At 32.5% G+C, this 25,392-nt stretch overlaps 3 protein-coding genes and 1 long non-coding RNA gene across 7 annotated transcripts in view; 1 reads left to right on the top strand and 3 right to left on the bottom strand.

The window, feature by feature from the left end:
• The window catches only part of Miga (mitoguardin), a 35,106-nt gene that overhangs the window by 8,631 nt on the left and 1,083 nt on the right, over window positions 1-25,392 (bottom strand). The gene's annotated exons all lie outside the window — the stretch shown is intronic.
• uzip (beta-pore-forming protein unzipped) lies at window positions 1,243-25,258 on the top strand. Of its 4 annotated transcripts, none has more exons than XM_089176833.1 (6): window positions 1,243-1,337; window positions 1,922-2,159; window positions 21,049-21,250; window positions 21,342-21,736; window positions 21,822-22,156; window positions 22,253-25,258. In XM_089176833.1, the coding sequence occupies exons 3-6, from the start codon at window positions 21,049-21,051 to the stop codon at window positions 22,761-22,763; spliced, it is 1,443 nt and encodes a 480-aa protein (XP_089032959.1). In that variant the 5' UTR covers window positions 1,243-1,337; window positions 1,922-2,159; the 3' UTR covers window positions 22,764-25,258. The 4 variants fall into 4 exon arrangements, with proteins under 4 accessions (XP_089032959.1, XP_015176977.1, XP_015176960.1 ...); XM_015321491.2 differs by lacking the exon at window positions 1,243-1,337 and adding an exon at window positions 1,412-1,688; XM_015321474.2 differs by lacking the exon at window positions 1,243-1,337 and adding an exon at window positions 1,412-1,688 and having other exon boundaries at window positions 1,806-2,159.
• LOC149031071 (uncharacterized) lies at window positions 9,125-14,484 on the bottom strand. The gene is made up of 2 exons (XM_089176841.1): window positions 13,099-14,484; window positions 9,125-12,991 (listed from the first exon to the last, which is right to left on the bottom strand). Exon 2 carries the CDS (start codon window positions 11,501-11,503, stop codon window positions 11,201-11,203), a length of 303 nt encoding a protein of 100 aa, XP_089032967.1. The 5' UTR covers window positions 11,504-12,991; window positions 13,099-14,484; the 3' UTR covers window positions 9,125-11,200.
• On the bottom strand, window positions 15,382-21,042 carry LOC149031070 (uncharacterized). Its single transcript, XR_016178059.1, has 2 exons — window positions 20,399-21,042; window positions 15,382-18,978 (listed from the first exon to the last, which is right to left on the bottom strand). It is a non-coding gene; the product is annotated as an uncharacterized LOC149031070 (long non-coding RNA).

Below are 25,392 nucleotides of genomic sequence, written 5' to 3'. Positions count from 1 at the left end.
GGAGACAAAATTAGCGCGAGAAACACGTTCCAAGTAGTAGTATAACGACGACGATCTCGAAAGCTTTGCCATGGAATCCTGTGACGTTTCCCTGTAACGTGGTGTTGTCCTCTTCTTCTTCGTGAAGTCTCTCAACAGAGTAGTTTCCTCCTACCCGCCAATATAACCCTGACATTATCAAATCTCCCTTCCCTCCTTCCCTTCCATCATCCCTTCCAAATCCCTCTTCCTATCAGTCACCCTTCTCCTCCTGCCAACCACCCTCCTTCCTCTCCCCGCCCTTGCAGTAGCAGCTTCGAAGCCTTGCCGGCACTTAAAGCAGCTAGCAAGGAAGGCTACCCTCGACCGTTCGGCTCCGCGATGCTGCCGGATGGTCGGCATCAATAATACCGAGAGGTGACGTAATGTTTTCGGCGGCACGGCATTGGACGAGTTGGCGTCCAATGGGTAAGGGTCGATACTGTTGGTGGAGCGAAAGCGAGAGAAAGAAAGAGAGAGAAAGAGAGAGGAAGTGGAAAAGAGAGAGAGAGAAAGCGCACGTTCATCCCCGTGTGCTCGCTCTCACTCTCTTCGTGCTAGCTCGTGCTACATCGCGAGCTACTCTATACAGGGTGAGTTAACTAACGTCCGTATACATTGAAATATCGTGTTCCAAGATAATAGAAATTTTCAAGCTAACCTATATATATACTAATATATTATATATATACGTTTCATGATATAAACAAATAAATAAAAATAATTTTTACTATAAATAATTACAAAAAAAAAGATATGGAAATGAAAATAGAAATAAATCAACAATAATAAAATTAAAATTAAAAAAAAAAAAAAAAAGAGATATTTGAAGTACGGACAGTAGGTGATTCACCCTATACGTTTATCGCAATGTCGCGACGCACCACGTAAGCGCGTAAAAGCGCGCCGCGCGACTGTACGGGTCGCCGCTGTAACGCGCCCGTAAAAGCCACCCCCCACCACCGCGCGCCCTCTCTCACGTCTCCTGGCAGGCTAGGCGCACTGGCGTCGAACGACGCCGCGAGGACATCAAGGGTGGGGATGAATACTCGTACATATGTGCGCACGAGTGCATGAGAGAGAAAGAGAAAGGGAATGAAAGAGAGAGAGAGAGAAAGAGAGAGAGAGAAAGAGAGGGAGAGAAAGAAAGGGAGCGAGAGAGAAAGGGATATCGAAGGTGCATACTGCGCACGACGAGGATACGGTGGGAATAGGAAGGCGGGGGTAACTAAAGTGAGGGTTCGTAAGGGTGGGGGGAGCGCAAGAGACCCATTCCTCGCAGTGGCGTCAGTTATTCGGATTACCGATCGTCGTACGGTGTACTTGTTCTCTCTCTCTACCCCTTTTTAACTGTCTAATAATTTTCTCGCTCTCTTTTTCGCTCATTTACTCGCTAAACTCTCTTGATCTCTCTTCCTCTCTTTCTCATTCTCGTTCTCTGTCTCTCTCTTTTTTCTCTCTCTCTCTCTCTCTCTGTCTCTTATTGTTGATTATTATTATTATACACGCGTATATACACTATTTAGCATTAATCTCGCTATCGGTGTAAAATATACTTTAGTATCCTCGACATTCGAGGAGAGGAGAGAGAGAGATTGTGTTTAAAGCGCACGAGACAAGGTGGTATCGAGAGACGGAGGACAAGTTCGCGCGTTTCATCTTATAATAAAGTATATAATATATATATAAATATATATATATATATATATATATATATATATATATATATACATATACATATAAATATATTTATATATAATGAGGGATATCGCGTGTATTTGTGACAGGTAGAAAATATAAAAGGGGGAAATATAAAATAAAACAAAAAAAAAAGAAAAAAAGGCTGAGAGTTTAAGTGAGAGGAGAGACAATAAGCGTGAAAGGGAGAAAATTTATTTACTAGATAATCATCACATCGTTCTTCTCTTTCTACACTTCTACGACTTCTACTACCGACTACTACTACGGACGTCTCTTCGTCACCGTCAAAACTTTCTCCGAAAAGACAGAGAGATTTCGTTAATCGCGTGGATACGCGATACGAACAAATTCTCAGAGAGACAGAGACACACACGCATCCCGTTCGAGGATATTTGGATTAAAGAGAACGTTTTCTATGAGAGCGAGGGCATAGGACGAGCGTAAGTACGTTCGAACGTTTTTTTATTTCTTTTATGGGTCTCTCTCGTCTGAACGTGTCTGTCCTAACTTATTTTATTTCAAACGAGTATTTTTCAATGGAGAGACCACGATCCTATTCTCCCTGTTCCTTTTCTTCTTCTTTGATCGAAGGAAAAAGGGAAGGTCGTGGCGTTTTTACGAGGAGAGAACGCGTTCTGGTTTCGTCCTGATGGGTCTCTCTCTTTCTTTCTTTTTCTTTTTTTCTTTCTCTCTCTCTCTTCATATATATACGTCGATTATGGATTTTTCCTCGACCTTCCTCGGAAATAGGTTTGCTCGACACGTACGACAGAGATCTTCATGTTTTCCGGAAACTAACTTTATTTTTAACGTTCAATATCCTCATGTGTTATTTAATCGTGATACAATTCGCCATTTATTTTAATACTATTTAAAACCCTGCATGTTAAAACTCAACATATCCATTGCTCAGCTTTTATTCGTATTTAATCATAATCCGCGTAACAGATCAGGATATAAAGGACTGTTCGCGCGTGTGTGTGCAATTGCATAATATGTGCATTCTTGAGTGCGTATCTGTGGGTTGAGGGGGGTGTGCATTTTTCCATGTGAAAAATATTGCTTTTACTATTATAGTTTACAAAATATTTTCTCTTAACGTCAGATGTTTAATTTGAAAATACAATTTGGGGGGGATGAAAAGGGCAAACGAATTCGCGCTCGATTTCGAAAGCGCAGTAGCAGCAGCATCAGCAGGAAAAGGAGGATGAGGAGGATGAGGTGGAAGAGGAGGAGGAATACAATCGACCATCATCTAACCTTGAAACGGTCACCGAATGACCCGCGCGACTCCTGAGCTTATTTTAATGTACAAAAACGTTCGTTCAATCGTGAAACGATAGTCCGTCATAATCCAACGTGCCACATCGAGGCTGGCCCTTCCGATAGACTTACCCTTTAGGTCAAGTTCAGAGGTCAATACCTCGTCGTATAGGCACAAGAGGAGAGAATCTCGGAGAATAGGGAATGTGCGAGTGCTTCTCTGTACGCTATGGTACATATATATATAGTAAATATAGGAACACGGTTTCACCCTTATCCGACAGATCGATGGAGGAGAGGATGCCTGGTATACCGGTGAACTTGGAAATTTTCCTAGCACACGCGCAATATCCTTCCTACCGGCTGACACGTTCATTCTTCTCTTCTATCGTTGTTTACTTTAATGCTTATCGTGACAAGCCTTATCGTTTTTACATTTTCTTTTCTATTACTTCTATTTCATAACATTTTGACAATTATTTGTTCTACAAGAAAAAGATCTCACAATCACTTATTATATTCTGTGATATTTATTACATTAGAATATATATTTTCTATATGTATTATATTTTATTTTTCATGACAAATGACAAAATTCGTTTATAATAACGGATTATAGTCTCGTAAAAAAAAAGAAAAATATCTTTTAAACCCAAAAATAGAATAACAGACGATTTTTTCCTTTCTTTTCCATTAGACGCGGAAACGAATTCCATTATTCTTCTTTCACGAATAGTGCATAAAGATTAGAAGAAAGAGGAGAAAAAGTATAAAAGAAAAAGAATGAGAGAAGCAAAGCCCCAGTCGTTGACGCACAAAGTTACTTTCAGTCGTGCTCGTTCCTCTCTTTCTCTCTCTCTTTCTCTCTCTCTTTCTATTTTTCTCTTTCTATCTCTATCTCTATTTCTTTCTGTATCTCGGATCGTATTGTCCGGTTACGTGTACGAGGCTAGAAAAGTGTTATTTTCGCGAAGCGTGACGGTGAGCAGGCAGGTGTGAATAATAGCCTGCACATTTGAGGGAAAAGATAGCCAACGACGATAGTAAATGAATGTTTGGTTGTGTTTTCAAGTAAAGGAAAGCGACATTACAACACCATGTCGACGACACTACAAACCTAACGCATAAATGTTTGCTTACCACCCATACACACCTTTAAGGATGGGATTTTGTTATCAGACAACAAAAGAAAAACACCAACCTCGCGTCGCGGTTATTATCGTTTCGCCATTAGCGTAATTGACGTCACTGTCTTCTTTAGCGAGAATCCCCTTGAAAACTTAATCCTGCGCGGTTTCCTACCTTGGGCGTGAACGATTCAACAAGTTGTCACAGCCTACCAGCCAGCCGGAACAAAACTCATGTTTCTTGATCCCTTTCCCAGACGCATTATCATCCCTCTAACATGTTTGCATCATTTTTCTACTAACGATCCTTTTTTTTATTTTTATATTTAGAAAATCATCCCCTTTTATTTTTTTTTTACTTTCTAAATTTTCCACCCAAGATGCATCCCTTCAAAGTGTTTTACAAGTTCATTCTGTCATCTTTTTTTATAATTTTATACTTGAATACATTTTGCTTCTCAAATGTATCCTCTCTCTCTCTCTCTCTCTCTCTCTCTAACTTTCTATAACGTGTTTTGATAAATTTTATAACGATGATAAAATTGTTCTTTGATATTTTTATTTTATTTTATATATTGTGTAACTTTATACTATAACGGATTTTGTTTTTCGAACAAAAAAGCTTTTTCTCAACAAAAGAAGCATCACAGCACACCGAACTAACCTTTTTCTTTACCAAGAGATATGAGAATTTTGACCCTAATGCATTCGATCTTGGCAACGTTTCAACTCTCTCTCTCTCTCTCTCTCTCTCTCTCTCTCTCTCTCTCTCTCTCTCTCTCTCTATCGTAGACGTTTTCTTTCTCTCTTCTTCTAACACACAAACTACAACGTTTCTAGTTGCAAGTTTCCGTGATCAAGATTAAGGACATGCGTGGGAAACATGCGGAACGAGTATATCCTAGAGACTTTAACAGGAAGATAGCGGGTGGTATAAAAGAATAAATCGTTAAATGTTAAGACGAACGAATATTCTTATGTTTGTTCGTTCGTGAATAGCTTAATGTTATTTAATCGTTCAAATCATTTTCTAACGTACAATCGTTGCATTATTAAAATATCAAAATAAAACTACGCGTAAACGTTGTTTACGATTCATTATAAGCAATCTAGTATTCCGAGAGAATATATATTTCTATTCCTTTCGAAGGAATCTCATGTATTTAGTACGCGTTACTTGAATAAGGACGAGAATGATAAATTCTTCTTCGTTTGATAGGATTCAAGATGAAGGACGCGAACTCTCACGAATGACAAATATTACGAAGACGACGACGACGACAACTACGGTGTGCATTTAAATTCGACGAGAGATGATAAATTTGCGAGCAGTTATTTCGTTAAACTACATCAAAGCTGACGCAATGGTTCAACCGTATAATACGATAAACACGATACCATTATGTTTTTTATTTAATTTTTTATTTTTTATTTTTTTATTTTCCTCCTTCGTCATCGTTTGCTTTACCGTCTCACACAGGATGACTCAGAATATCTTAAGAGTAATCAAAATAAAATAAAATATAAATGTAGAGATAGAGATGAGAAGGGAAAGAATTAAAAGAGAAAAGAAGAAAAAAACGAAATAAAATAAAATGAAGGGCAACGGGACAAACTTAAAATAGATTTGACAATTATCCAAAGAATCTCAACCACGGTTAGAGTAGATGTCGGGCAAAGTTTTAGAGACACATCGTGTAAGAAGTTTCGAAGCAACATTTTGGAAATTTCGAAATAGCCGGGGTCAGGTCGAACACACAAAAGGGAGGAGGGACTATTTTCGCAAGCTCATGCGGTTAGGAAATTCCAAAGCGTTCGAATAGCATGCATAGGTGACACACAATTAGGTCGATCATTAAGTAACACACCATGTCCTCTCCCCATCATTATCATCATCATCATCATCATCATCATCATCATCATCATCATCATCGTCGTCGTGGTAGTCATAGTCATCGTCGTCGTCGTCGTCACATCGTCGTCATCGTCGAGGATGTTCGACCCTGATAGGATTAATAAAAGTGACATGTTCATATCTCAACTTAACGAGCTGTTAACCTGAGAGATCTGCTCCGATTTCCATAACCGAGTTCGCATAGTCGATTCTCCGTTACCCCTTTCATTAATTCGTTCATTTATTCGTTAGATTATTCGAAGCCCCCTAAACATTTCTTTTTAACCAAGGAAATCGAGTAATGTAGGCCACATATCGGTGGTATGCATCAGGAAGAGCAACATATTTTGATACAAAAATATCTCTGTTGCATCGTTCAAGATATAAAGCAAGAATAAAAGATATCGTGCATTCTGCTTTTTTGATATTTTCTTTTCGAAACAGCTGCACGCACACATATACACACACACATTTTGATTTGAAACGTGATAAGCTGACATTGGTATATAACTTGTTCCGTAGTTCTACACAGGAGATTGTATATTTCTTTACCATCTGCCTTCTCTCTTTGACAGAATTCTTATTTAATTTATAATACAGATATTTTAATTAATTACCATTCACGTATCTAGATGTGCTAGTTAATTGTGATATTAGAGTAATTAAAAAAGGTAATAAACATCAAGTTGATTATAGCAAGTTCGTTCAATTTACTTTAAGTAATTAACACGGATAAATTCGCACAGGTGTGCGACTGATCAATTTAATATTAAATAAATTACAAAAATTCATATTTTTCAATTGAAATTTACTTACACTTCTGATGTCATAATTATCGAGACACATAAAAAAAAGTAATTTATCACAGTTTTGTCATTCATATGTTTTGTCATTCCTGTCACGTTCCTCCTTCCTCCTCCCTTAAATAAATTTGAGGTATGCGAAGAAATAGCGTTAAATCGCGTCAATGTAGAATTCTAGGTGAATCGTGCCAAGAAAGATCTTTAGTATTTCTCTCTCTCTATAGTCTTTCGGGCAGACACAAGAAACGTACATAGACCTCGGATTGAATATCCTGGCGAAAGGGTAAAATGTTTGTAGTGCCCTCTCTCTCTTTCTTATTCTCTCATTTCTCCTACCAACAACCCCCGTTCCCCTTCTAAACTCCTCCTCATCCACCCATTCCACCAGAATCATAAAGTAGACCGACGCTGAGGAGAGAAGAGATAGAAGGGAAGAAAGGGGGGAATGGGGAATCGTACACTGCCCAACTACGTGCCACGTCAGGCGGAAAGATCTTCCGTATCTCTCGGATAGGAGAGAAGGCAAAGGAATACGAACGATATCCGACATTTTCCAGCACGATCGCTTTTGCTCTTCTGGTTCCTTCGGTTAACGGTCTTTTTCCTAACCAGTAAACATCAGGGAAGAATCTTTGTTGCATCTATGCACTCATTACATTCATGCCTCCATTAAACTTCTTCCTACTACTGATCTGTAAATCTATACCTTTTTTTTTTTCTTTTAATTTGTATCTCAAGATATAAAAGTGTATTGGTGTGATTTGAATTTTTGTAATATCGATACGTATTTTTTGATCAACTTCGATATATTCTAATCTTGTTTGATCAGTTAATTGATAAAATTGGTCTAATAAATATGTGCAGAGATTTTTTTCTAAGTAAATCGTTGACCAAAGAGAATGTATAATTTTATGAAAAATGATTAACAGTTCTGTAAATAATTAAGCGTGTTGTTATTTAAAACTATCTATAAATCCGTTTATCTATTAAAATTATTATTGTTAAACATTTTTTTTGTTATTTTTTAAGAGTAAATGAAGACTGGAAGGCTCAAAAAGCATTTTTTTTTTATACACCAGTCATTTTGATTAGTGTGGTAGAAATAGGTATACTGAAAATGGTGGTAAATCTAGTGTTAACCCAAAATAACAAGAAATCGATGTACACACATTTATGATAATTAACGGTAAATCGTTCTAATAAATGATAAAGTAAAATAAAAAAAAAAGGGAAGCATTAAACTGTAGAGAAAAGAAATTCTATAATTTCTTAGTTGGGAAGAACAAAAGAAAAAAGAAATAAGATCATCGCGGTCGTTGGGGGAAGGGGGATGATAAAACGGTAATAGACAAGTAATGATTGTAATAAAGTAGGAAGTGGAACTGTAAAAAATGTTTGTAGAACGCATGAACAGGGTATCGTGAAGCGTGACGATGGATGATGGTAAAAGAAGAGTAGCTACTGTTAGGTATTAAAGTGGTGCTTGAATTTTCAATCGTGTGCCTCGGAGCTATCCACCGAACGGAAACGAGTTTAATAAAGTTTCTCAATGTATAGGTCAAGTCGTATAGCTGCCCTTGACAGTAATTCATAGCAGTACTACTCTCTTTCTCGTGTGTGCACTGGGTTACTATATTAATGGAAATAATACTCTGTTTCAACGTAACGCGTAAAGTTACCGCACGGATATACTTATAACAAAAGGAAAAAGAAAAAAAAATATTCAAGAATAGAAAAAGGAGACTCGAGAAGATTGTAGTTGGCATCAATTTTATGATTTGTACCGTTGTAATATCCGTTTACAAGTTTCTTCTCTCATTTTCTTGCCTTTTTCAAGGATTTCAAGAATACGGAAGACTGGAGAAGAAATATGTATATATATATTATTTTTTATGGCGTTAGTTTCTCGCGTGATCGCGTGTTCCTTCAATTATGGCAATTTTCAACTATTCACTGCACTTTTGTTAATCCGTCAAATTTTCTCGCACTTTATTATTATTCTTACGATCGAAAGACTAAGATCGTGAAAAATGGGAAAAGAAACAATCTCTTTAGGTCTTTCATACTTTCATAAAAGGGCAGCGGTAACTTCGTCTAATTCGTACTGTTAAATTGTAAATTGTCTTAATTGTAGTAGCAAGGCGGTCTTGGGCGTGTAACGTGATTAAAGGCATCTTTCGTTGAGTAGTATATTGTTGAGAAAGATGTATCGAAGCTTATATCACCATGTGTGTGTGTGTGTGTGTATATATATATATATATATATATATATATATATATATATATATATATATATATATATATATATTGAGAAAGAAAGAGAAGAATTTATTACGAGACTAGACGTCTTTATCGTCCTACCAAAATTCTTTCAAGTTGCCAAAGGAAATGGTACTTACGTTATTTCATTGTTCACATTCGATCGAATCTCGAATAAGAGAAAGAGTTGTAAATGTATTACACGTATCGAAAGGTTCGGTGACATCAACGATTTGGTATGGAAATGGTAGTGTGTCGAGTTTAATGGCGGATTCCAAATGGTTGCTTATTTATTGGAACAACGTTTTTCAACATTTTTCATCAGTATTTTTAATCAAATATATCATTGTGTAATATTAATGCAATTCTATTCCTATCATAAATATTGAACAACATATTTATTTATATGTTATTGACCAGTATTTATAATAAAAAATCATTGTTTAAAATTGATGCTAACTTTGCATCAATTATTTCAATATACTTATTACTTATTTAACAAAATACTGAGTGAAAAAATATTATTTTTATTTTTTAAATATTATAATTATTCCTACTTTCTCTCGAGTTAACGTTCGGATAGTAGTTTTTTTTTCTTTTTTTGAATATTTAATACAATTAGAATCTCAATGAAGAAACGAGGAGTGTTGCGTCTTGCAAGAAGGTAAATACCCTCGGGCTTGTATGACGTTAAGAAGAGAACAAGAAATTAGAGATGACGTTATGGAGAACTCCGAGTGTGATGTGTTTTATGAAGGACAAGCTAACTTAACTTTACAACGGAATAGTATACTAACGTCGTTTTGTAACATGTATGCAAGCAAGACAGAAGCAACATGGATGGCCCTGTGTTACGACGATCTGTACTCAGAATTATGCGAGGAGAAGACTGAGATTCTTCATCGTCAGTAGTCTCTCTTTACTTTGACTCATCATAGTCATATAGTGGTATCTCGAAATCGTACTCTGACATTAAAGACGAAGTCAATTCGTAAGACGAGTAGTAGTAGTATATATTCGTCTTTATTCTCACTTTAATACGAGTGTCCTTCCAAGTTGCCAGGTCATGGCTAAAAGACGACGTGATATTAATTCGAGCGACCCTAACTTGCCAGGATATACGAGAATCCTAGATAGGATGATCCTTGAAGGTTTTCTTTTCTTTACGACTGAACGACCGACCGACCTTCTCACGACACACTTACTGAACCTTCTTAGCTCGTAATATACGAATAGAATAAACGATTAGATTTTTTCCGAATCAATAAAAACCACTTTGTTCTCATTCAAATTATTTGTCTTTTTTTTTTTTTTTGAAATTTTTGCCACTGATAAATCTTGACGTTTCAGTTTAGTGAAACATTTGGCAAATTCGTTTGGCAGATTGCATAAGATGTTGCATTCATTTCTCTCTATCTTTCTCTTTTTCTCTTTTACACCTCATTTTTATCGTACTCCGAGAGTAACACCGCGGGGGATGTAGCCAAACAATCGCACGGCTTTTTAACGGGCACCCTTTGTTCCATTGTTAGTCGCGGTATGCGTCGTTGAAAACGTTGCCTATAATACTCACGTTCATTCCTTGCTGCTTTCTCCTTTTTTTTTCTCTCTGACGTTTGCTTTGAACCCACAAAAATAAAAAAGAAAAAGAAAAAAGAAAGAAAAGAAAGCAAAGCTCTCGACCTAAAGGACCTACAACACTTCTATGCGTTAGTTTTTCAAATTCAAATCGATGATGCACACAGTTTATTGATTTCCATTACGAACATTGACCTAAAAACTACTTTTAAACTTCAACCAAAATCGTGAAAATTATTTTTTAATTAAATGTAAATCTTAGAAATTTGTTTGTCGATACAACTAAAAGAAAAACCTTCCCTCTACTCGAAAAATGTGCATGCATGTTACGTTGATTAGTCTCGAATCTAACATAAGACACGATGAGGAGGATTCCCCCCTCCCTGCTTTTGCGTAGAAGACTGGCAAAAGCGGAAGTAGATTCTCTATTTCTCTTTTATTGTGAAGTGGCCACTACGTCTGCTAGGAAATTTGTCGCGCCATGCTTGGATGCACGTGCTAAGTGTAACTGCAAAAGAAGTGTTCCTCTCGAGTTGTTGTTGTTGTTCTTCTTCTTCTTATTCTGTTTCGTTTTCGTCTTCGTCTTCGTCTTCGTTGTCGTCTTCGTCTTCGTCTTCGTCTTCGTCTTCGTCTTCGTCTTCGTCTTCGTCTTCTTCATCTTCATCTTCATCTTCATCTTCATCTTCATCTTCTTCTTCTTTTATTCCCAACTGGATGAGAAAGAAGAGGGGTTTAGGAGGGTTATCATGGTAACGCTGCTGCCCACTGACAGTACAACCGTAGAAAATCGATATTCCCTTCATTCGATATGCTGCACGGAGGACAAACCCCTGTCTTTCTGTCCGTCTGTGTACGTACATGTGTGTTACTTCTAACGAAGCACACTTTCCTTTTATACGACCGCACTACTGTCTCCAATTCATGAGAATGATAAGTTACGACGAGCAAGGAAAAACGAGGTATAGGTCGCGGATCTTTTCAAGAAACACGCACGTATTATTCCATCACGAAACACGAAATACCACCATATTACTCTGAGGTCATATATACCAAACGATTAGTATTCATTCCACGTTAGTATACATCTATGATATGTATTGGGGAAAGTTCGTGCCGATTTTCGATAGGTGACATCAAGTTTTTTTGCTGAAAAACCTGAAAAGTTCTGAAGGGAGAAAATTTGTAAGTTACCCTTTAAGATGAAGAAAGGTTGTAGAACAGAGAATGGCACTTATATATTATTTAATAAATATATACCAAAAAAAAATAAACTTAAATGGGTTGCATTGCAATCTTCCGTCAAAATCGGCACGAGCTTTCAGGACAACCAAATAGATCCAAGATTTACGATCGTTTATTTCTCATTTTTGTAATATCCTTTTTATAAACAATTTATGACTCTGTCTATAACGTCACTTTCGATAGACATAAAATTGATCATATAACGCGTAAGTTCTTTTTTAATGTCGACAAAATATTATTACATTATTACATTCTATGAACACCGCGATTGATCGATCCTATACCAGGGTATAAACCTTCAAGAAGAAAATGATGGCTTCATAAAAGATATTAGACTTCGAAGGTTAACTCGTGATCTTTAATGTGTCCTATTTTGTAGTCTTGTTATCACTACGCGACATATTGCATAAAAATCATTAATCACATTTTCATCTACTTTTATTTATGAGAAAATTACTTTTTTGAACTAATTAGTAATTACTTTATAAGAAAATATCAATAATGGTGTGTGAAAGTATTAATCAAAAGCGTATTATCTTATTCCATTAAAAATTTCTTTTACTAATTATATCTCAGATTAGCATAAATGTTAGTTAATAACATTAAGTCGAGTCACAGACGGTATACTTGATATCATTAAATTTGCACGGCATTTAATTATCTACTCTCTCTTTCTTCTACATTTTTTTTCTCTCTTTTTAATTTTACTTGTTTTTTTTTCTTATTCACGAGAGAGTATATCAAGTTGCTGTTTGCCTCACGACGACACGTACCTCTGCAACACTCTTGTATATACGGTGAAAATCTATTTTATGCGTCTACACGTAACATATACGAGCATATATTGTGACCATTCTATTCAGAAATGGATACGTAGTACATTTTACGATCTAGCAATCATAATATCGTGTATATGTTTATATATACACATTTATATGAAGTTGTGTCCTGAGTAGCAGCGTCAGGGTGGCTGACGTTTCTCAAGCATGTTGGTTTCAAATATCCAACAAACGGCAATAGTCAACGTTTATTATTGAGTCATATAAACAACTTCTATTACGTGCATCCAAATTTGCTATATTATTATTCATCTCACTTTCTCTAACCTAAGTAAAAGACATCACCGATTTCTACATTATATGTGTAACCTTTATTCATATAATCACGCAATGTGATATTGACAAAATTAGATAAAGTAATTTAATCTATTTACCATATATATTTTTTCCTTATAGCATTACTCTCTCGATAGAAAGTCTAATTAACTTAACGAGAATCATTATTTTCATTTTATTCGTTTCACGCTATACACACCTGCGCAAAAAAGAAGATACGTAGGTGGGTTAACAAGTTTTTAATCTAATATAAAATTCATTTTTATTTTTATTAAAGAACAATAGTTTTTTTTTTAAATTCAAGATATTTTAATTCACTTTTGTATTCGTGTAATGCATACTCATGAATGATTATGTTTATTTATTTAGTTTATAAAAAGAAAGATAGATTAGATTCGTTCTTTCCCCTTCAATATTTACCTTCAACGTATAATAACGCGATTGTCTACCTTCTGAACGTCGACGTAAGGTTTCCCTTGGACAACTCGGAACAAGAAAGGTGAAGTTAAATATTTTGTCGTGATCTACGCCTATGCATGTTGCCCACGTGAGAGAGATTATGTTTTCTCTTGTACCTTTATATATATATATATGTACACTCTAACTCTCTCGGAGATAATTTCGTGAAAGTTCGTATCGTCTAATTTTCTTGCCAAGATTAACTTATGTACAGGTATTTCTTGCAAACATTTTTCTATTTTTTTCTGACTTTTTCTTTTAGACAAAATTATCGTTAAATATGAGAAACTTTTACTGGTACAATCCATGAACTATACAGGACATGTTCAAAATATGTGAGCATAACTTTAATGAAACCAAAGGTGGCTACTTCGAACAAAATTTAAGTTGAATTAAAAATTCATGTAACAACACGTGTAATAGAAAAACAATTATAATTTGGAACATATGATTGTATAAATTTTTTGTTTTACTTTAGTATACCGAAACTACCATTTAAAATATACCCCCACATATTTGGAAACAACCTGTGTGTATATCTAACAAATTTTGACAAGTTACAAGAAACCTAGTTACGAAATAGTAATTCCATTTATTTACGAATGTTGACAATAGATAAAAATTGTAATATCGCAAATCTATCCTCTCTTCCCAATTTCAACGAAAATTTCTAATCGATCGTTAGCAAAATTGAACTAGTTTAAAAGTCATTAACGCATTTTGTCAAGTGAAATATTGCCTATCTCGAAAATGAATGTAGGTATATATATAAATGTATTTATGTATGTAGGTATAGTATGTTATGTGTGTACGTAGGACGAGTTTTATAAAATTCTTTCGGCTGATGGTACGGAGGAGGGCTAAGGTTAGTAGGTCATCGTCGTATCAACTACCGAGGTGCATGGATACGCTCTGTGACCGAATTATACTTGCTTGTACTGGTAATAATAAAATAACGCTATGATTATTTTTGTCTGACTGCACTTTTACTGATTAATTCTAACGATTGCATTTATATGATTTAATATTTTTATCAATTATCATCAATGATCATTATATATATATATATATATATATATTATTTAATATATTATTTATAATATATATTTCAATATATATTATTTTATATTTAAAAAATAATTTTAATTTTTTATTATTTTAAATATTATTTAAAGTAATATTAATATTAATATTAATAAAATTAAATAATATTATTAAATATAAAATTAAATAATTATATTAAATATAAAATTAAATAATATTATTTTAAAAATATATCGATATTAATACATTAGTATATGAGTATATACATTCATTTATTATTAAATTAATTAACAACTAATACCTGAATTTTCTATATTTTAAATTGCATTTTAAATCAGGGCATTTCGAACTTCTCCATTTGGTTATCCACAAATTTAGTTACGTGATCCCATATAAGGGTCGTGACCCACTTTGAAAAATCTAATTTTAAATAAATAATATTCCAATATTTTTTAAAATTATACAATTCATTTTAATATTATTTATTTATTAATAACCATTACTTATCCAAATGATTACAATCTATTATATCAGACAATTAAAAAATATATTAATAAATATATCATTATTTATTCAGATAAAAAATAAAATACTAGAAAAATTTTGAAATGAATTATTAATCAATTTAATAATTATATTTATGAGCATACTAGATTTTCTCAACGTTAATATATTACCATCGACGTATATAGTAAATTGTTAACATTTGAAAAATAATCTAGCAAGTTTATCATAGTCATACAATCGATATAATATCAATCGATCTTGAATTCAAAGTGAAAAACATATATTCCTATATAGGTATAGTTGAAAGAGGGAACTCATTAATCGTAACATTGGTACTGCTTCAGGTTGACTAGTCGATAAACGAGTAGTAGAAGAAGGAATGTTCTGTTCTGGTTTTTTTTTTTTGTGAGATCCTATCAGGAACTACTACGTTTCTAGAGGTTACGTTGGAAAGAAAAAAAAGGATAATAAAAAAGAAAGAAAGAAAGAAACATTTCGCGAAAATTACTATTCACGCTCCGATAGTTCGCACGTTACTCTTCTGTAAGTTTCCTCTCTCTCAAGTTCGTCGTTTCCTGTACTGGATATCATTAACAATCTAACATAAGAGGATATTCTTAATATATTCATAACGAGAATGCAAATTGTTTATGCTACGACTAATAAATTATTAAATGCTTAACGATTCATTCAAGGTTCATTTCATGTGTTATGCAATATTTTAAACATTTTGTAGGAAATGATAATAAAAAAAAAACATTGTAAATACGAAAGAAATAATTTATTATATGAAAGAAGATAAACAAAATTTTAAGAATATTTTAAATATATTTAAATAAATTTTTCAACACTGCTATAAATAAGTAATACAAATTTGTATAACAATTTAATCAAATTTCTTTACTTTTTATTTAGCGGATGAATATTAAGCTTTTTTTTATTTTTTCTGCTAACTTCGCAAATGAACAGCGTCTCAATTAATTTATATTATAATAATACAATATAATATAAATATATTAATATATATAAATTATTTTTTTTATATAACTATTGTTATTATATATTATATTTATATTATTATATAATTTAATATAATAATATAATATATAATATATTATATATTATTTTATTATTTTTTTAATATTATGAAATAAAAATATTAATTTTTTGTTCTCAACAAATATATTAAATATTGCATAACGATAATTATAATAATATTTTATTATTATTATTAAATAATAGCTATGTGTGGGGGGAGGACGAGGAGGTATCAAATTTAAGCCCGATCGATCAACCCGACAAAACGTTGTTTAAACGCGCATCCGGAGGACAATAAGTAGCTCGTTGCATTACGCATATCGTTAGAATGCACGGGTGTGCATTCAAGATGTATCGCGATGCATATTATTATAAGTGGAACAAATATCCTTGATTAAACGTCTGTCTGGGGGAGACGACTGGCAATAGGGCGAAATGTTAGTGGGTGGATAGTGTTAGTGGTGTTGATAATAAAAAAAAAAAGAACGAAAAGGGAGGAGGAGGAGGAGGAGGAGGAGGAGATGGTAAAGAGGAAAGGAGAGATCTATCAATACCACCTCTTCCCTCTATGTGTCTGCATTTGGCGTTAACACCCTGTACAATCACGGTGAAAAATGTTTAAACTGCTTTAAATTTCGTATTAGATCGAAAATAGAAAAGATCGAGAAGAAAAATACAAGACTTTAATTTTTTATTTATTTAATCAGTATTTTATATTTGTTTTTAATTTTTTAATCAGTATTTTGTTAAATATATGATATGCATGATGAATATTTCTTTTATATAATATATATATATATATATATATATATATTAGTAATTTTATTCTTTTTCAAATATCAAATATTAAATATTGACAAAGAATATTTACTAATAATTTTATTTAAAATATTGACTATTAATTAACAAAAATAATTACACAGTACTGACCCAATAAATATCGGCATTTTTTTATTTTTCCTCCTTATCCTCTTACTTGAATTGTTTGTAAAAAAAAAAGAAGAGAAAGAAAAAAAGAAATAAAAGAGTTAAAAGATTTTTCACGTTGTAATCTAAGCGCGTGCAAGCACAACTCGTAACAAGTGTTTCCAATTCGCTAACGCAAATTGCATATCCGTGCCAGATACACGTGCATTCTTTTCGATTTATCGAATCGCGTATACTAACGTCATGTTTAGTCGTCGAATGTATCGAGCAAATTGCATCATAGCTACGCATAATTGATAAATAAATCGTTATTACGTGAGTGCCTTTCAAACGCACTCTCCCCCCCCCTCTTGAGTCTCTTCTCTTCTCTTCTCTCTCTCTCTCCCTCATTCTCTTTTCATTTACATGTTTCAATAGCAGCTACTTCTCGAGTTATATTCCACGTGGTTATATTCTCTGGTTGCTTTTGATTTTTTTCCTCTTCCCTTACTTTTACTTTTTCCTTTTCTACATCCCTCCCCTTTTATGCAGTTGAATTGAAAGGAAAGTTTGTTTGAAAGTTCATTCTCTCTCTCTCTCTCTCTCTCTCTCTCTCTCTCTCTCTCTCTCTCTGGCTTTGTCATCAGCTAGAAAAGTGTCTAACGGATAAATTGAAATTTTATAAAAGAGGGGAAGAGGGTGAAGGTTGGTTCAAGGAAGGAAAATTGTCCTATCGGTATTTTCATAGTCTATTGAAAATTTTTCACGTTAAATACTTCAATCTTGAAACGTCTTCAGTTAATTCGATCAATTCCGTTCAATGAAAGTCAATAAGGTAGATTAATCCTTTTAACGACGATCGAAAATTTACTTATGCGAAAAATAATGTTATTAAATATGATGAGAAAAGAAAATTATTGAAATTTTATTTAAAAAATAAATTAAAAGTATAAATTATTAACAAAATTAATTCCAAAATTTGCCGATCACTAGAAAAGGGATGAAATAATTCCTTAGAAAGTTCCTAATGTTGTTGATCGATGCTTAAACGTTTTATCAATTTCTAATATTATACCATCGGACATCGTCGTTCATCATCGTAGTCTGTCGATATTCTTGTCAATTTCACTATCATCCTGTTGAATTTATAAACGTCCTCGTTTGAATTCTTCACATATAAATATACACACATGAATGAATGTCTGGAATAAGTACTACGTTTCATTTTAGCTAGAATTTACAAATCTTTTCTGTTTAACATTACGTGACAAATGACTTTTTTTTTATTATGAGATTATTTAATATTTTTCAAAATGAAATAAGAGTGTCCATTATATATCAGCTAAATGATTAATAACCGTATCGAATTATTTTTTATTTTATATTTATAATATACATTGACATGAGTCATAGGATTATTCGAAATACTAACTCTCACTTTTCATCAATTTAAAATCACTGATATTTGTTTGAAATGCAAATCTTTCATTTAAAATTCAAAAAAAAAAAAGCAAATATCTTTTAAGCTTATTAATCTTTCAAATGGATATCAATTTTATTTTGTCAAAGAACGTTTTAGTATTCGCTGTATATATATATATATATATATATATATATATATATATATATATATATTTTTTTTAATTTTGAAATAAATTTTAGAAAGTGCTAATTAATTATTTTTACGTTTGTCTATCAAATTTTATTATATGTAAAATACGCCCTAATTCCAGACACCTATACATATGGTACATTAAATATTAAATATACTGTATATTATACTGCATGTCCTTGCACAATTATTCGATCGAATAGAATACTCGTTTCGTTATTCTGAATAGATTTACAAATAGAAACAATCCGTAAAGCGAACCTTTTATCGTGTGCTTTGATACGGGCTGGGACAATGATACAGACACAATGATGGGCTTCCGTAGAACTACGAACAGGAAATGTTCTACGTTTCTCTCTCCTCTCCTCTTCTCTTCTTTCCCTCTTTCTCTCAAGTTAATCTGAATAATCACCTTCGACAAAAATTACAGAGGATAGGTCATTTGAAAGCTGTTTAAACCCTTCCCTTAAAAATCTGTTCAAAGATCATTCATTATTCTACATTAAGAGATTGAAAAAAATAAAAAAAAGATACAGAGATTTATAGGCTATAAAAATTATGATTAACTTTGTTAAAAAAAAAACGACTATTGTAAGATCAAATAATTTTATTAATTTTATTGTCCAAGTCGATCGAGTTTGTACGATGCGTCAGCAGTTCCTGTTCAGAGAGTGAATCATAATTGTAATTTATCTAGAAAGAAAGTATACTCAGTTGTCTTTGTCATACTTGAACTAATTTACAAGCAAATATAATCAAATCAAGCTATGTATGTAAAGTATTACGATATTCCTTTTACAACTAAGAATCTTCTTAAGGTAATGAAGAAAAAAAAAGAAAAAAAAAACTGAAGTATAGTAAGCACGTGTTAAACGGGTAGACTTAATTAAGATACTACAACAACAACAACAACAATGATTGAAAGAGTGATTAGTTTAATGACACATAATTGTTCGGAATGCAGTTTATACCTCCTTTTTCTCTATAGGGTACTTAGTTTGTAATTAGAAAACAAGTTGAATTACTGGCGTTTGAAAACAGGCTAATAAAAAAAAAAATTTGTAAGATACTCGAACGTGTACCAATCAATCTCGAGAAAATTATACGCTTGTCGATAGGTAGATGATTATTAAATATTTAAAATAGTTTATGAAGAAGACAAAAAAAAATATCCAATTATCCAGATTAAATATATATTTTATAACGCTGGTAATGAAATTCTTTCCTTCTTTTTTTATCTCAAATTAAGTATTTTTATTTGTCTTGTTTTTTTTTTCGTGAATGATTTCAAACATTTTCTTATACAAATATTTTTTTAATTATTTTCTTATATATATATATGTTCAATAAAAAGTCATTAACTAACATTTATATTAATCTGAAGTGAGTTATTGTGTTCGTCAAAGGAATTTTTAATTAGTTTGTAAAAAGTATACTTTTTGTTAATACTTTCATACACTACTATTAATGTTTTTTATGAAATAATGGCTAATAAATTGGCAATGTAAATTAAATAAGTCATTTTGTGTCAAAGATAGAGCTAGTGACTTTTAACTGAACATAGACAATATTATTTTGTAATTATTATTTACATATATATATATATATATATATATATATATATATATATATATATATATACATATGTATGCATATTTATATGATATAAATTATTACATAAACGAATACACCGCGGAATCATTACGGTAAGTGGAAGTTGTGTACGGTACTACACTGTGAACGAGTTGATCGTCACGAACATGTAGCCACGAGATGTGCCTTGCGGTAAAATGGTTCCGGATTACGGACTCGTTTTACGTGAACTTCCTTACCGTGTTTCATAATCGCGTGTCGAGTCAACCAACCAGCTATCCAGCAGGCAGGCAGGCAAGCAAGCCAGAAAGCCAACCCAACAAGCTTACTCGCTTACTCATTCGTATAAGGATTGCTGTTCTCTTTTGGTTCATTCACTACCTTCTTACATATTAAATCTTCGTACTGTAATATTTCGAAACAGTTCTTTGTCTTATTCCTCTTTACTGAGAAGTGTTTACGAACGTAGACACTACGTCAATGAATAAACACCAGACATACACGTTACACACTCACTCACACATTGCACTCAGACCGCATATAACACTCTTGCGCACACATGCGCGTGCAAGAGCATTTGCGATGCTGTTATTTCAATGATAAAATCACTCCTCTCAATCGTTTGTCGGTACATTGCATCAAATGTCAATCCCTTTATCGCTAAATAAGCGCCAGAGAGATAAACGAGTGATTTGATTAATATTTACTTACTCTTGATTATATTTACACACGAAATAAACAAACCCCTTTCATAATTTCTTTGAAATCTAACCGATTAATTTCTATCGATAACAGTCCAATTTTGATTTTCCCAATAAATCATAGATATTTTATCTTATTAAGAGTCGTAAAATTATATATGTGATTATTGTTTTATTTTTCCTCACAGATGTCTTGGCAAAAAGACTATCTTTCTGTGGGACTGATCGGTGTCCTTCTATTATTGATCAACGCTGACAACAGCGTACACATATCGTCGAAGTACGGTCAACTCGTTACTTCAAGTACTCTCAACTGGCTCCCACGTAGCCATTATGATTCTTCACAGCAGATCGTCGTCGGTGGATATCAGATTCTTCAAGAAACCGAAGGTACATTAAAAATTCTAATAATTCAGACAAATCCTGTTGAAATAACACATCAGAATAAATAAATAAATGAAAATTGATCAATGAATTTCAGAGGATCCAATTGCACCGAACGATGCGCCTCTGAATAAACCATACCAAATCAAAAAGCCGTTACACGTGTGCCGAGCATTGCACAATAGCGTGTGGGTATCCGGAACTCAATTGGCAGATGAAAAACGTTGCACGGTTTCGATACACGGTAACGTTCGTTCGTACGAGAAATACGATCTCCTTGAAAACGTGGACAATGCAGCACGAATTAGTTGGCGACATTGGAACATATATACTACTTTACCTGTGGGAGCAGTAGCTACAGACAAAATGTTTGTGGCAAGGTACGAGAGACCAATTGGTGAAACTAACTCAAAATTACCCTATGCTTATACCCATTATATTGGAACTATGGATACAAATGACAATTTCGGTACTATTTTCTACGTTAAGGAGGTAAATTATTTTTCATTATAATCCCTCATTACTGATTTTTACAATTGCAGAAACATGATATGAAATATTTGTGGTTTTTTTTCAGAATGGTGTTGAAAATACAGCTAAATCGTGCGAAGTTCTCGTAGAGACCGAACCGATTTATTACAAACTTAGCGGCGTTCGATTAAATTGGTCTAAAAAACGTATTGTCAAACGTACACCTCGTTTGATCTGGGAAGGTACGTTGAAAAACGATGGCGACAAAAGGTCGAAGCTGGCAGAAGCCGTTGCGTACTCCTACAACTACTCGATGTACTGGGGTCAGGGTCACGCTATTTTGAAGGGTTTGAATACTTCGATCCAGTTGTACAACGGAGTTAATTTACCTTTTATCATTTGGGGTATCGAGGAAAGGGAGAATCGTACTGAAGTTCAAAAGTATGTATTATATTTTTCTTTTCTTGAATATTTTAATAACAGAAATAGTACACGCGATGATAATTATATATTTTTTGTTATTGTTTTACTAAACAGGATAGAAATTTATTTGGAACCAGGTACTGGGGTAAACGTTACTTTAAAAGCTAATTACACCGATATGGAAGTTCCATATACCGGAGAATTGGTTTCACATTACGAGGACAAGGGGACAACATCAAGAATGATCAATGGGATTCGTAGGGAAGAGACCTTGTTCGATATTACACCAGAATTCGGACCAATTTATTACCTCAAAGATAACAGCCTAGTTCCTACAACTACACCACCACCTGTCGTAACGGAACCTACCACAACTACGATTAAATATAATTACAACGAGAAAAAAGAAGCTAGAGAGCCTAAAATGGAAGACCCTGGTTTGGATGAGAACAAAATTATCATACCGAAAACATCGGACACGTCTAACATGCAAAGCGATGATGGTGGTCCTCTATCGCTTCAAAATAAAATCGAATCAGGACATTCCGGTGTGTCCTCCCACAAAATAATGTCTTGTTCATTGATTTTATCTTTAACGTCGATCGTTATCAATAGGATCGCGTGAACATAATTAATAAGATATGAATGAAAATCTCCTTTAAATCATTAAACGAGATTAATTAATAAAAATTAACACACGATAGTAATATATTATAAATGTAGAATACAGAACAGAGAGAAGAAAAATATACACACACACAAATGAAATAAGAAAACGAAGAAAAACCAAAAAAAAAAAGAAGAAAATAACACGAGAAAAAAAACCGATTATTGCTGTAATTTCATATACATAATAGCGATTATAATAATAGCACGAAAAAAAAAAATATATATATATATATATATATAAAATAATAATAATAATAAAGTCCCTTTCTCGCGCCTCTACTCCACCCGATGGATGGATGGATCGGAGGACAAGAAATTGGATGAGATGTGCTCGCCTTTATGAAAACTTGATCTGTATATCAAGTTGATATGATTATACACATATACATATATATATATATATATATATATATATATATATATATATGTATATACGCGCACGCGCGAAAACTAGTGGAAGAAAAATAATATAGTTTGATGAGCTAGTTTCACAACAATAAAAAGAAAAATGTCTCAAGTACAAGCAATCGCATACATAAATACAATGTGTTAACATTAAACAAAAAAAATTGTTAACATAAACTATGTCGTACCAAATGCAAAACTATAACGTACATTGTTCTTTTAAATTAAGCTGTGAAACGATCTTCTATCCAACTATTTCATGCCTTTGCGAACAGTAACGTTAGACAATTATAGAAGACTTAAAAAAAGAAAAGAAAAGAAAAGAAAAGAAAAGAGAAAAAAAAGCTTTGAGATAATAAATGTCTCCATCGAGAGGGATGTTCAATGAAATCTTGTTAGCTATTGCTGATGCAAAATGCTATATTGGACAACTCGCTTTATGCGGAATGACGAATAAATTGAATTTTCGAGGATGGGATAAGCGCAAATAATTAATGAAGCTAATTATATATTTTTGAGATTACGGTACAATTTTAGAAGAATGTAATATTTATAAAAAAAAAAGATTGATAGTGGTATAAGAAAACGTAGAGTAGAGGTGAAGGGCTACAAATATTTTGATTCGTTCGATTTTGATTTGAAGATTTCAGTCTGATACTAACATTTTTTTTCTATTGGAATCAGTTTACTCTTTTAATTCTAAGTTATATGTTTCGAGCTGATGAATTGTCTTTTTTATAATCATTAACTAAGATTTAATTATTATCATTTAAAGAAACGTAATGAAATAAGTGCTCGATGATAAAAGGGATACCGCTAAGCGTAAGCTGCTAAAAAAATCAATTTTCAAGCGATAATCCTTAATGAATTTCTAAAATATTATACACACACAAACACACACATACACATATATATATATATATTTAAAAAGTCAGAGGAGATAAAAAAAAATCCAATAATAATAACAAAAGCATATTAAACTTTCATTAATACGAGCATAATTGTAATTGATAAGGCTGAAATGTTCCTTTGAAAAAGTGTAAAGAATTCATGGAATTATTTAAAATCAGTGTGTTAATTTTGAAAAGAAAGAAAGAAAAAAAACGAAAAAAAGATATACAGGAAAGAGACGTGATTATTTATATGAATTCTACATTATAATCCGCAAAATGTTTATTAATATTTAATATATATTATTAATAAACATTTGTATACAGTATCTCGATAGTTGCAAAAGAAAACTATTGTAGTCAGCTTATTTATCGGTTTATAGTTTTTTCTATCAAGATTAATAGCTTTAAAATACTATATTATTATTATTATATTATTTATATTATAAGTTAAATGAATACTGAAGCGCATTGAATTCTATCTGAATTCATGCGATATTTTCTGTACAGATGTACAGGAATATAATATGCATTCCATGAGTTAATAATATTAATAAAAATATTAATAGTAATAATAATATAAAAATAATAATAATAATAATAATAATCAATAGAAAGCAATAATTTGCTGTAAAGTGAATGTGTAGTATTGTGAGCTTTACAAAATTCTGTGTCTGAGATAAAAAAGAAAAGAAATATAAGAACATATTATAAACAGTGCAAACCAATGCTTATACTGTCAACAAAAAAATAATTATTCCTCTTTAAGTTGAAAAATTGAAAAAGGGCAAATTATGATATAAATATATAAATAATAAATTAATTGAAAAACATGCTTCGAAGAAAATATCCTTTAAAAAGCAATTAAAAGCTATGCATAAGTGACACACATATATATAATTGACATAAAAACAATGAATTTATCAAAGAAGCTACTCCTCTGGATCTATATGTTAAAATACTAGAACAAATATGAATAAATATGATTCCAACGCGAGGCAGAGGTTTTAATAATGCCAAAAATTAATCTGTAAGTTTAACAACTTCAATGTTTAGCGAATATTTTATTTGTGAATAAGCTGCTGCATTGTACATCATCATGTAAATATAAATGCAATGCAATATATGTATAAATAAATATCTGAATATATTAATATTCCCTTCAAATGTATTGACAAAATGATACACTTATGCACGTTGATTATCTCCTATTTTCTGGATAATTTTATTATTTATTTGCTTTTGATATCTTTAATTTAAATAAAGTTTAACATAGTTAAAATTTTGCGT

The sequence above is a fragment of the Polistes dominula genome, unplaced genomic scaffold (assembly GCF_049000335.1).
Source record: "Polistes dominula isolate Pdom_NZ unplaced genomic scaffold, Pdom_raw_medaka contig_12, whole genome shotgun sequence".
NCBI lineage: Eukaryota > Metazoa > Arthropoda > Insecta > Hymenoptera > Vespidae > Polistes > Polistes dominula.
This window is presented reverse-complemented; position numbering and strand designations above follow the sequence as displayed.